Source organism: Lytechinus pictus, unplaced genomic scaffold, assembly GCF_037042905.1.
Source record: "Lytechinus pictus isolate F3 Inbred unplaced genomic scaffold, Lp3.0 scaffold_20, whole genome shotgun sequence".
Classification (NCBI taxonomy): Eukaryota; Metazoa; Echinodermata; class Echinoidea; order Temnopleuroida; family Toxopneustidae; genus Lytechinus; species Lytechinus pictus.
The window spans coordinates 43407-58027 of NW_026974141.1; the positions used below are offsets into that span (position 1 = coordinate 43407).

Genomic DNA, 14621 nt, shown 5'->3' on the forward strand with positions numbered 1-14621 from the left:
ACATATAGCAATAATTGACAGTGAGTATAAATCTACTTTCCTGTCAATTAAGCTTTACTTTTAAAACATTTTAAATCGCAATTAATTATAATAAGAACAAAATCGTAATATTAAAGTATGATGAATGACTAAAAATATTTCTCCCGCTCGTGATGGACACATTCATTATTTTATAGGCGAGTATAGAACAATACAAATGAACATAGCAATAATTGACAGTGATAAACGAATCTTGATTGGATATTATTAGTATAAACATCATCAGCAGAAGTCTTAATTATGAGAGTCATAGTTTCAGTGAGTATCTGAAAACAAAACAAACATGCAAATTATATCGTCTCATGAATACCGATGCCCATTATTTGGAAGCCTCGGAAGTTTTCTTCCGAGGCTTCCAAACAAAGTCGGAACAATCTTTGGATTGAGTAAGGGCGCGGCGCGCATGCGGTCCGTAGATGTAGTCGGTCATTGACACGCATTCTCAAAATGAATCGCACTTTCTAAGGACGTAGCGATCTAGACATTGGAAAAAATGGAGTACATTATCGATGTCATTGATGTGAATAAATCTATAAACTGTAAGTATAAAATGAGATTGAATTTAAATCTTTTCTTTTGACCTTTTTCATCAGTACTTGCCTTTCTGCTTCAATCGATCGCAATTCGCGCAACCGTTACGGCTGTGTGGCCGGAGAAGCATTAAATAGACATAAAATGTGGTGCATTTAGCAGCAATCTAAGCTCGTCGATATTGATATTTTCGATAGCTACCGCGCTCTGCGAGGGAGGGGGGACACCCCCCTCCCGCGACCCTCCCCCCGTGCGTGCTTCGCACGCACACCAAGGCCGCTGCGCGGCTTGCGTATCATCGCTTCGCGCCGCCAAGCGTCAGAATGAACCTGGCGAGAACGTTGTTTTCAGCTATTCAGATTGGTAAAAGAGTTGATTTGATTAAAAATCAATCCGTCACTTTCCTTCCATGCCCTTTTTGTCTCACCTGCATAGCAGAGTGAGACTATAGGCGCCGCTTTTCCGACGGCGGCGGCGACGGCGGCGGCGGCGTCAACACCAAATCTTAACCTGAGGTTAAGTTTTTGAAATGACAGCATAACTTAGAAAGTATATGGACCTAGTTCATGAAACTTGGCCATAAGGTTAATCAAATATTACTGAACACCCTGCCTGGGTTTCATGTCACATGACCAAGGTCAAAGGTCATTTAGGGTCAATGAACTTAGACCATGTTGGGGGAATCAACATCAAAATCTTAACCTAAGGTTAAGTTTTTGAAATGTCATCATAACTTAGAAAATATATGGACCTAGTTCATGAAACTTATACATAAGGTTAATCAAGTATCACTGAACATCCTGCTTGAGTTTCACATCACATGACCAAGGTCAAAGGTCATTTAGGGTCAATGAACTTTGGCCGAATTGGGGGTATCTGTTGAATTACCATCATAACTTTCCTTCCATGCCCTTTTTGTCTCACCTGCATAGCAGAGTGAGACTATAGGCGCCGCTTTTCCGACGGCGACGGCGACGGCGGCGGCGGCGTCAACACCAAATCTTAACCTGAGGTTAAGTTTTTGAAATGACAGCATAACTTAGAAAGTTTATGGATCTGATTCATGAAACTTGGACATAATAGTAATCAAGTATTACTGAACATCCTGTGCAAGTTTCAGGTCACATGATCAAGGTCAAAGGTCATTTAGGGTCAATGAACTTTGGCCAAATTGGGGTATTTGTTGAATTACAGCCATAAATTTGAAAGTGTGTTGGTCTAGTACATAAAACTTGGACATAATAGTAATCAAGTATCACTGAACATCCTGTGCGAGTTTCTGGTCACATGATCAAGGTCAAAGGTCATGTAAGGTCAAAGAACTTTGGCCACGTTGGGGGTATTTGTTGAATTGCCATCATATCTCTATAAGTGTATTGGTCTAGTTCATAAAACGTGGAAATAAGAGTAACCAAGTATCACTGAACATCTTGTGCGAGTTATAGTAGTTTTCAAAATCAGCACTGCTGCTATATTGAATCGCGTGATGCAGGTGAGACGGCCAGAGGCATTCCACTTGTTGTGTAATGCGACAGACCGATTTTTGGGACGTCATGGCATCCACAATGTACAGCATACAACGTTTCTGTATCGTTTTAAAGCCTCAGTTGTCAAGATAAATTGACAGTACATGTACAGTATAAACTTGACAGAAAGACTCACCCAGGGCTGTAATACTGGCAGCACCAAACTTATTCCCTGACCATGGAATCGCCTATGTATTCAGCTGTTGAGATTAAAAAATACATTTATTTGTGTATTCATTGTTATATAATTCTAACATCCTTTCATCAATTATTGTTTTCTTCATTATTTTAATAGTGGAAGGGACTCCACTATTAAATTGGAGGGGCTGTCAGAGTCATGATAGTATGTAGGCCAAGATCTGTTGGTCTTGTTGCTGCAGTTACCTGCAGCAGATCTTAATATAGAGGATACATCGTAAACCACATGACTTCAAACATCCCATTTTCTCTGAATTACCTGAGTTTAAGGTGTTTTCGCATGTTACACTATCGACATGTACATTGGATCCTGCTTCAGCTCAATAAAAACACATGAAGGATATATTTTTTTTGCTTTCCATTTTAATACAACAAATTGACTGAAACACATTAAGTTTTAATTCTCTGAAACACCTTTTTCAAAAACAACCTACAAGAATCCTTTAAATAAAATTTCATTCTGGAAGCAAACTTGAATCCTGATTCATTCTTATTTACAAAATAACCATAAATCATTATTATGAAGAATTCCAGGATAAAGATTTCAAAAAGCAAGTTTCTTTGCATGTACATGTATACATGTACATGTTATTATGTACAATATTGTGCATGCACAGTTGTATGTTAAAGTTCTCAAACATGTTTCACAATCTATGAGAAATAACCTTAAATGATTTTAGTTTATTTTTCCAAAACACTTTTTCGATGGGCTGAAAAAAAAAGATAAATCATTGAACATAGCCGTTATGATATTTCACCTTGTTCCAAATTTTTTTTGTGAAATGAAGTTTGAATAATTCTTTTGATTTATTTTTTCTTCATACTTATAGGCTCCTCACATCGAAGGAAGAGATGAAGATGAGTGTCTTTGTGTTCACTACGAAGGTCTATGAGTAGACGCTTCGTAAAGTGCCTTCAGCTGTCTGTTGCCCTCTGTGGTTTGCCTTCATCAATACTTGACAGAAATGATTTGATCATTCTGCTGTTGTAACATAAAAATTGTTGGAATCACGTGGTGCCAAACGGAACAAGTGTTTGCCATTCATACATGTACAATCAGTGTCATTTTACTCTGGAGACTGTGGCACTCTAGGAACTCAGAATGATCATGGATTGCACTGTGGAGGAATCTATGATAAAGCTAAGGGGTGTGGTCAAAGATGCAGGGGAGGGGTGTGAGATGACCCCGCCCATTGAATGTCGATTGACCCAGACAGGAGGGGAGGTGGAAACCCTTTTGTCAACTGTTCTCAAAACACAGAGGGAAAGCCTGCATGATGAGGGTGAGCTACGCCTACTTGTTTTCTTTCTTTCCTTTTTTTTTCTCGCCCACCAGAGTTTAAGGCGAGACTAAAGGATCCAAATGTCGTCCGTCCGTCACAAACATTGTGACTTGTAGCTTGGTAACAATAAGTCACTTTTCAACCAATCTTGGATTGTAGATGTACTTACATGTACATGTAGGGTACCTGCATATTATGGTGCAGTCGCAGGTCACATGGTAAGGTCAAAGGTCATTTTGAGGTTAATATTAAAGTTTACATGCAAGACTCTCAATATGACAAATAACTCTGCAACAAGTCACTTTTTATTTACCCAAACTTGGGTTGTAGAGGTACTTAGGGGACCTGCATGTTATGATGCAGTCTTTAATAGTTCATATGGTAAAGGTCAAAGGTCATTTCCAGGTCAACGTTAAAGTTTACGTGAAAGACTCTTTAATATGACACATAACTCCGCAACCGTAAACTCGTTGTAAACCAAACTTGGGTGTAGATATAGGAGACCTGCATGCTTTTTGGAGGTGGTCAAAGGTAATTTTGAGGTTAACGTTAAATTTTACTTGCAAGACTCTTTAATTATGACAAATGTTATTCCATCCCAGTTTAATACTTCACAATGAACTTTTTATACAATTCTATTGCGTGCTGTTGCATATCACATTATTTCTGGTTATTTTCACAAGTTAGCGAGACATGCAACATAATTTACATGTATACCTTGTTTTCTTAAGAGGCATAATTAACATACACTGTACATGTACATGGGAATTAGGAGCTCAAATGACATTCAAATGACATTGAAAGGGTGTCTGGTAACATCATTGATTTATGACAACCATATCTTTTCCTTGTCCTCAGCTAATCCTCAAGGTAAATAATCCTTCTTTAATCCTATGTCTGGACTTTGTTTACAAGAAAAGACCTGGATGTAAAGGTCAGTGGATTACAAGGGGGGGGGTAGTACATGTATCCACATATTCAGTGACTTCCGCAGGAAATTGTTGTGCTAAATAAGATAATGGGGCTTAATCTCCAGCAGGGTGCTACACTGTATGTACATAACATTTTAGAAGCACTTGCCCGAAAAAATCCTTGAAAAAAAAGTTTTACCTCTTCAATAGAAAGTTTTGTGGTTTTATGAACCATTGACCTTTTTCTCTTTTGACATGAACTGATCTACTGTACCTTGTTATTGCATTTCTTTTTCCAAAGTGATTTTATCTTGCCTGCCATGACCAAAATTAAGGTCAATATACATGTATTGACCCTAATTTTGGTCATTCTACTATGAGAATGTGCTTGCCCCTTTCGGGCAAGTAGTTTTGGTCTTTACTTCAAAACACTTGCCCGACTCTATAAACTTTTACTTGCCACGGGCAATCGGGCAAGTGCTTTATGTAGCACCCTGCTCCAGTATGTAATAGGTAAAGCGTTTAAAATAAATGATAAACTCCCATAGATAGGATGTTTCAATTGACATACAGTACATACATAATTTCATGTACATACATGTATTGGACATTTATTACGATTTACGAAGCTCCTTGCGCCAAATCCCAGCACACACTATGCATTCCGATGCGACTCAATTTTTAAATCAATCGCATTTTGCACTAAATATGAAAGCCCCAAAAACTACATGTACATGTAAGAAGAAAGGTCAATTAATATGGCAACTGTTTGTGTAGGCTACCACTGGGGGAGCAAATTTAAAGACGTTTCAAAACTCAATTGTGTTCAATGGCGCATTCACGATGCTCAAGGACGTAAAATTTGAGCTGATTGCGTTTACAATTGCATCTTTTTCGACGTTAAAATTTCTTCCCAATCATGATTTGGAAGACGGTTTTTACTTTTACGACCGAGAATAGGGGACATTGAACGCACCCTTTGTTTTTTGTTAAAATATCCACGTTTTGTAATCACGTTTTCAATCATGATCCATGTTGCCGATTAAATTTGGAAACCGACATTGAATACACCCTTGGAAAGGCGCCCAACCTGCATTACTGAGTAATCTGATAATCCTAAAGTGATTTGTACCACTTGTTTCTTTAGATGCTGAATCTGATGCTGTTGTTAAGCAACAAACAGCAGTAGACGAGGTTCTCTACCATGCTATGGTCCATCTTGATACAGAACTGAGCAAGAAAGACAAAGATAGCCAGGAGGAAACAGAGATTGAGGTCAGTATTTAATAAAGGATAAAATGAAAGTATTGTACTGTAAAGTTGTAACACTGATTTTACAATGTGGATCTTAAAATGAGTTCGAACAGAATCCAATAAAATTACCACCCAAGTTATAAATAAAAATTATGTGCCAAATGGCTAAAAAAAAAGAAGGTGTAATTACTGAGGAATGAGCAAAAAATGCACTGAATTTCATAATAAAACATTATTACCGGTTATACATTATCCCAAATGTATTCACATCTATATTAGTTTATTTCAATGTCCCAAAACTAGATAATAATATGGTGGAAGCGCCGTGGTGTAGCGGTTCTGACTCTCGCCTTGTAATCAGAGGGTCGTGTGTTCGAATCCCACCATGGCCAAGCGTCCTTTGGCAAGGCGTCAATCCACAATTTGCCACTCTCCACCCAGGTGTTAAATGGGTACCTGGTAGGATGCGAAAGCCTATGTAGTATGCCTAGCAATTGAGTCTTGGAACTCTTGTTGGAATGCTCCCCAGGGAGTGGAGAAGGTGCATACATTGTATGCGGGCATGCAAGGATCCGATGACCGGGGTAATAATATATCTGTAAAGCGAGAGATGTCGTTCCGATGTGTTAAGCGCTATATAAATGCGGAATATTATTATTATTATTATGGTAGCATTTAACCTTGATTTCAAAGACTTTCTCATGAAATGTACAAGTAGTTATAAATTGAACTTTGTGAAATCATGAAATCTAAGCTGAAAAAAAAAGAACGACCACACTGTACATGTAGACTACCAACCCAGATAAAAAAAAAGCACATGCGGGACGGTGTATTATATGTATACACAGCCGTTTCATTTTTGCCCACATGGCTTGCCATAGAAATTTACCTTACGTACCACTTACACAGCCTTTTATACAACTCTGCCAGTCTTATCTCAATAGGTGTGAGCAAACCGTCTCGATTACCAAATAATTATTTTCTGCATTTATGTATACACACCTTTAATACCAGACCCTGTCGGGGTAAGTTTGAGTTGTGAGCAGACCTGTGCAGAATGCATTCAAGCAAATGATTAGTAATGCATGTAAAATGCAAAGAAAAAAGTTTTATACTTTCCTGTATTAAATAAACCATGGCTGTAAAAACACTGCAACCCTGAAATGAGGAAGTTTGAAAAAAGGGCATATAAAAGTTATCCAATTTGACTGAAAATTTATTAAAAGATCAGAAGATAATTTTTGTATTTTTTTTAAATGGTTGATTCATTGTTTAAATTTTCCCAATTAGAACGAAGAAGAAAGATTATGAAACGGTGGTAATGAATATCAAAATTACAGTACCTGTATAAAAAGGGAAAAGGTTTAAACAAAACAAAAAGAAGATAAATGAAGAATAAAACACATTATTGCCTTTTGCTCAAAGCTGATTTTGATCAGTTACGATTACTGAAATTATTTGACTTTTATAAAAAAAGTATGTAATTTGCTTTAAAAATCTGGAACTGGATTAAAAGTCACAATCTTCCAATCGATACACTGTACCCTGTATCTCAGTTTTGTAGGGGTGTGTGCCGGGGGGGGGGGGCACTCACATATATTGGTGATACGGGGATGTGCCGCTTTGATGACCCCCTTTTTCAGATCTAATTTTCAGTTCTCTAGATACTCCGAATGACAAAATTTCAGTTCAGAAGCCGTTAAGCCACCTCGCAAGACCCCCGTTACGAGACATCTCAGTTCCCCAGCCCTGCCAAAATTGTCAAGCACGAGCATCGTATGCGAGATATCCCTACATATAACTAGTATCGGTTCCATGCATGGCTAGCGCATGCACAGCACTATGTGCCGCGATCCCGTTCTGTGATCCTGTTCCGTAGACCCTGTTTTTTATACCCTCCGGTATATTTTTAGTTCCCAAGACCCCGCATTTTACCCTTGTAGTCAGTTCCTTTATAGACCCCCATTTCAGAGTTTCGTGAGGCACACCCCAATCACAAAATAATATGAGTCTTTAAATAAAAAATTGACATGCTGGTTCTTCCCCCATACATTATGTACCCCACAGACAGGGCAAGTTGAGCCATACATGTACTGTAGATCTCTTTTTTCAAAGGTGACAAAACTTTCAGTGTAGCTGGTAGAAAGTTATAAAAGGTGAAAAATATTTCAGAAGAATTGAATTTTAAAGCAAGGTACTTATTTCTACAAGATTATTAATCATATCAATTCTAACATGCAAAAAGTGTCACAACTTAATACCCCGCCTTCCCCTACATGTAGCATTATAATTTCTTTACATGCAGGGCTATAGATCTTTTTTGTATATGTACATGGATATATTTTCTTTAGTGATCAGCCAATATCAAGTTTCTACATTTAAATGACTGTATATCTCACATGGATCTTGATTTGACAGCTGATGTGACATTTTTAGGTTAGAATAAATTGAATTACATTTCAAAGAGTCTCTGTCGTAAGTAGGTCAGGTCAACACAGAGGTTTGACTTGTGACAATGGATTCTAGGAAATTGATGCAGAATAAGATCTACCACTGTACAGTGAAACATGTACAGTGAAACATGTACAGTATGGTCAGTGATTGTGTGTACAGTATGTCCATTACATGTAGGCCCTACGTACATGTACTCATAAGAAATTTAATTTTCATGCCTTTGTCACAAGTGCCAAGCCTTGAAATAAGCAGCTGCAGAACAGGGGTAATTTATAAAAAAAATTGCCCCCGGCTCACGGGCTTTTTACAGGAACCAGGGGCAATTAAAAAAAAATAATATAATGGTGAACCACACTGCAATTTTTTTTAATAGTAAGCGCAGCTCCTGCAATTTTTTAATTAGTACATGAATAGCATGCTAAGTAATAGGCTTATTCAAACATTTAAGAAATTTTAAATGTTTAAATGTTTAAATTTAAATGTTTAAGTGTGTTTTGACACCCTCACTCCACATCCCCTTTACAACCACACACACATGGGCTTATTTTTTTTTCATCTTTGATGAACCACGAACAATGAATCCCCCCCCCCCCAAAAAAAAAAAAAAAAGTTTTTTTTTTCATGGTTAGAATCACGGGTGTGGATGAGTGTTTGTGTGTGATTGTGACTGTGAGGTGCACTTGGATTGCATATAAATTAATATGTTAAAGAAATGAAATCAATATCTAACTCAGTCTGTTTAAATTCCAGCACATAGCCACAGGTTATGTACATGTATTGTAGGTCCATGTTTTTCACAAGTTATTTGAAAACGCAGATCTCCACAGAAAATGCCTTTTATTCTGGGAGAGTCTAAATTCTGAGAAAATTTATTCATTAATAACTTAAATATTCATCACAATGAAGAAATCATAAAGTTTTTTGACAGTTTTCAAAAATTAACATGAAATCTAAAGCCCCTTTCACAATTGGTGGTGCGACTGCTTACAACCGTTGCGATCGTGTGCAACATATATTGTGACCAAGTGATCGCAAATGGTCGCACGAGCAATTGTGAAAGCCCCTTTAACTCTATCTGGAACGGAAAATCACCATCACTTTATAGGCCATTACTGATAGAATTCTCACCCAGAGCTCTGGCAGAGAACATGAGCTCAAACTGGCTAGCTAACAGCATGCAACCACCACACTCAAGTGCACGGCGTCCTATTTTTTTTTTTGATGGAGCCTTGTTTGATGATTTATTGTCTGATATTTACCCCTCTCCAAGAAAGAAATTAAAACGCTATAATTCACAACTATAAGCTAAGTGATTTTGGATTATTAAAGGGAAATCCAACCCAAATGAAAACTTGTATTTATAAGGAAAAGAAAAATCGGACAAGTTGATAGGTGAAAGTTTGAACAATATTGGACAAACAACAAGAAAGTTATGAAGTTTTAAAAGTTGTAAATCATGGTAATCACTATACCCAGGCCTGCTATATCCATGGAGACTTCAATTTGGCCGCATATGGGATGTCATAGAGGCTGTTCTCACTCAGTTCCTTAAACTAGTTTAGTGGAAACTAGTTTAGTGGAAACTAGTTTAACGCTAAGTGAGAACGGTCGAAGCGCTCTTGGAAGCGCTCTTCCAAACCAGTTTGGAAGACCACCTCGCGATGTAGTTTTCAAGATCGCTTCGCATCGGAAAAGTGGTTTTAGCGTAAGTGAGGACACAACCGTTCTTCGGGAAGCGATCTTCGCACATTTTGAGCGCGCTACTCCACACAACAGGTGTAGAATGCCTATGCTGCGGTTTCGAATTTCGCGCGAAACGTGTCTCCCCACTGAGAGCGTTTCCATAGCAACAAGAGCGCTATACGTGAAGTGATTTTGAAAACCACTTTCGTGTGATCAAGTGAGAACGCTAGCAAAGCGATCTTCCAAACTGGCTTTCTGAACCGGTTCCCAGTAAACTAGTTTTAAGCCCCAGTCACATATAGACACGGATCATCCCGGATCAACACGGCAATGCCGGCATGATCCGGGGAGGTCCGGGATAGCTTTGCCCCGGATGACTGTAAACACGGCATCAACACGGCAGCTTCACACGGATCTACACGGACCATGCCGGCAGAGCACGTCGTCAACACGGACCGACACGTCAGCAACACGGACCTACACGTCAGCTACACGGACCAACACGTCAGCAACACGGACCAACACGTCAGCAACACGGACCATCACGTCAGCTACACGGACCAACACGTCAGCAACACGGACCAACACGTCAGCTACAAGGACCAACACGGACCAACGCGTCAGCAACACGGACCATCACGTCAGCTACACGGACCAACACGTCAGCTACACGGACCAACACGTCAGCTCAAGGACCAACACGGCAGCTATATTGACCAGCACGGCAAATGAAAATCTGTTCATAATAATGAGCTGATATTTATTAATTAAATTTTTTATTTATTTATTTATCTATTTATTTATTTTTTTCTCATCCTTGTCGCAACATTATATTATGTTGTTTTTAAAAAATATATCAAATTCAAAACTTCCTTAACCAGTAAAAACGCTGCTTTTTTATACAACACAGTTTACTGTTTTAAAAGTAGTTGTTAAGTACTTTAAATCTTGAACGACAAATTTAATTTCGATTTGATTTGATATCACTTTATTGAAATCACAATAAAGGAAAGAAATTACAAAGTCAATAGAAAACATAATAAAAATTAAGATAGGCCCAGGTCATGACGCATAACTGTCGATGCAGGGCAGTAGTATAACACTTAATGTACAATTTCGATGTAACAGGTACATTACATAAATTATATACATATAACATATTTTTAAAAAATGAAATGTGAAATAATAATAACAGACAAAGTTGGGGTAAATATTAGAAAAAAAAGAGAGAAAAAAAAATATTCATACATGCACTAAGTTTACAAATATTAGGTTGGGGCCAATATCCAAAGCGTAATAAAATATCCTGAATCATTTAATCATCCATTTAATCATAAATAAATTGAGCATGTTTGTGTCAACTGTTTAACAACTACTGAAAAGTTCATAAAGTAAATAGCGTTGTAAAGATTTGATGGGAAAAAAGAACACGGACTGCCAAGGATACTCCAGGCAGCCACACGGACTTACACGGCAGCTACACGGACCTACACGGCAGCCACACGGACCTACACGGCAGCTACACGGACCATCCCGGATGGCTTTGCCAACCCGGCAGTCCACGGATGACGCCGGATGTTTTTGACAGTCAAAAACTGCCGTGTTGGCCTCCCGGACGTTCAAGGACCAACACGGACCACCCCGGACCTCCAAGGATGCCCAAGGCGCCAACACGGATCTCTCCCCGGACCACCCCGGATCAGATCCGGGATGGTCCGGGGTGGTCCGGGGTCTATATGTGACTGGGGCTTTAGGAACGTAGTGAGAACAGCCTCTACAGTGATGTAAGGCAAGGACTACTCTTTCATGTACTCCAATACATATTATGGCTAAAATGTCATTTTTCCTAAAAGTTTTATTTCAAATTATATTTTTCTTACATGAGGACATAAAACAATATACTACCTGGGTTATATTTAGATTACTGCCCCAGGGGAATGGGTACTTACATGTAGGAGAAAACCACAAATCCCTGATAATAAAGTACATGGCCTATTGGAAAGTTGTCCTTGCCCCTTGTCATAATTTACTTCCCCAGTTGCCAATTTGAAATCTACATAGTATTAGTGATCTCAATTTTAAAACAGCTATAACTTTCTTATTGCTTGTCCGATTTTCAAACTTTCACCATTCTGTTTAATTTATTTTTCTCCTTCCCAACACAACATTTTATGGCCAAGGCTGGATTCCCCTTTAAGGCTCCGTTTTGACAAGCAAAGTCGGCGACTGTGAGGATAAAAGACTCGCACATCGTATGTGCTGTGAACAGGGATTTATCTCCTGTGCAATTCGAATTACTATATCACAGAATTGTGATATCCCAAGTGGAAATGTGTGCATTAGAAATTGCACATGCCCACTGGGCAATTTGTTACCGATTACCAATTTTACCGGTTATTACCGGTAATATCACCCGGAAATTTGAGTAACACCAAATATTACCGTTATTACCATGTTATTACCGAAATTATAATTCCTGTTGATACAATACTGTTATCACCCTGATGAAACCTACATTTACCTAGTTACAACAGGGTGATGAGGGGTAATAAGGGTAATGTTGAATGACTTTGATTGGTTATATAACATTGCAAACTTTAGTAATAAGAGCAATCTTACAGCAATCCCAGCGAAATTTTCAAAGTCCAAAAAATTACTGTTATCACCCTGATGAAACCAACATTTTACCCAGTTACAAACAGGTTGATAAGGGGTAATGGGTAATGTTGAAACGCTTCCATTCCCAGACAGCAAAGTATCTGGATCACATACGGTTCTTATCTGGGATATCTGGGTCCCATATGGGCCCACATGGAACCCAGATGAAAACATATACTTGAACCCACATGGTGCCCAGATAGGACTCAGATGGAAACGAGACCTCCAACCCATGCGGAACCCATTAATATTGGGTAAATGGAGTAATATCAGATGGTAATATCAGGAAAATGCTGGGAATATTAGTTACTCATGAATATTCATTACTACAATAAATGGCCAAAATTTTAGTTAATATAGCTGTAATAATTAATGTGTTTATGTTTATGCAATTATTCCACCCAGAAAATTTTCAGAAAAATGTGTAGTTTATATATCATATTAGTCATAATCATGACATTAATTTTAGAAAAATGTTTTAGGGTTGAATAATTGTTAACCATAATTTGTCAAGTGTTGTAAACTCGCTCAATATATAGATGACAGGGTTTGGTGGATAGGTGTAGGATAGGATTAGGATTAGGATGTAGGATTTTAGGATAGGATAAGATGATATGGCTTAGAGTATGGAGTTGTAAAAATGTGCTTCAATGACCCTAATGACACTAATTGTTTTTTTAATGAGCCGATATTAATTGGGTAATATTGGGTAAACAGAGTAATATGAGGTGGTGATATCATTAAAATGCTGGAAATATCGGTTACATCATACTGGGTAATATTGGGTAAATGGAGTAATATCGGGTCCGGGTAATAACGGGGAAAGATTGGTCTACTATTTCCCCGTTACTACCCACTGGTGTTACCGTGGTAATAACTACGTTATTACCTGTTACAACCCGGGTAATATCGGGTAAAATGCCCAGTGGGTGGTGAAGTATAGAAAAACTGTTACCGCTACCGGAAGCAACATGTATTACAGAAAAAAAAAAGACGGACGTAGCTCACTTTTTATGGTACAGAAAAAAAGACGCACTTGGCAATTTGAAACTGTGCTTATCGTAAATTGAAAGTTACTTGATTTTGGCTTTTCAGATATTTAAATTACATGTATGATATGGCTTCACTGCTCACTCATGGCAAGCGCAATTACCTGGAAAATATTTGCACCCTGTCGTCAAAATTTTGATGATTTTGGGGCTTTATGGGCGCAATTGATGGCTTTATGAGCGCGAATTTGCGCTCAGCGCCCGCTTATTTCAAGGCTTGCTTTGTGCTACAATGTCACATAAAGAGTTTGAAAGGAAAGAGTACAAAAGAGGTAAAATACTTTGATGATTATATTTGAAAGAGGTTATGATACAGTATGGTAGGATGCATTCTTTTATTTTTTCAATTTAATTTTCCTCGGTGTCATACGTACATGTACATGAAGGGCATTTGTGCATACATGTACATGTATTATACATGTACAGTGTAGTCCCTTTTCTCTAAAAATATTGTCGATAATATTTATGATGTCCTTGGCTTGACCTGATTTACAATTATACTGGTATTTGTATGTTATAAATGTCCTTGGCTCTTCCTAAATGTGTCACCATGTCACTGCATTAACATTGATATTATAAAAAAGGGAAACCGTCTTGATACAGGGGAAATAATATTACAAGGGGCGTTGGGTGAATTTGCCCCCCCCCCCCCAAATTGCTACATGTACTGTAGTCCAGTTTGCCCTGGCCCATGTTTAGGTTAAAGCTACATGTGTGTGTACATGTAACTGTTTATTTCTTGGAATGACATTGATTCAGGGAAATTATGAGTACTGGTATCTCTCTATGTTGCCTTTTGGAAAGTTAAATTTACATTCAGGGGCCAAATTGGGCTACTGAAATTCCCCAAAGACCCCTTCACATCTCAGAGACAATACGTTCATTTTATAGTGCAGTTTACTAGTACAGTATGTCCACATGTACTCAACTACCCCGGCTGTAGCTGAGCCGCCATATTTCTAGGTGCTATTAGCGTTCTAGGAATAAATCCTAACGGGTACCCATTCACCTCACCTGGGTCGAGTGCAGCACAAT

General features: G+C 38.3%; 1 protein-coding gene across 1 annotated transcript in view; it reads left to right on the forward strand.

Annotated features, from left to right (window-relative positions):
* Positions 1-470: 470 nt before the first annotated feature.
* Positions 471-14621, forward strand: part of LOC129282973 (uncharacterized) — a 33429-nt gene continuing 19278 nt past the window's right edge. Inside the window, exons 1-2 of the mRNA XM_064114980.1 lie at positions 471-3577; positions 5636-5763. Of these exons, the coding sequence (XP_063971050.1) occupies positions 3397-3577; positions 5636-5763 (309 nt within the window). The 5' untranslated portion in view covers positions 471-3396. The remainder of the gene's footprint in view (positions 3578-5635; positions 5764-14621) is intronic.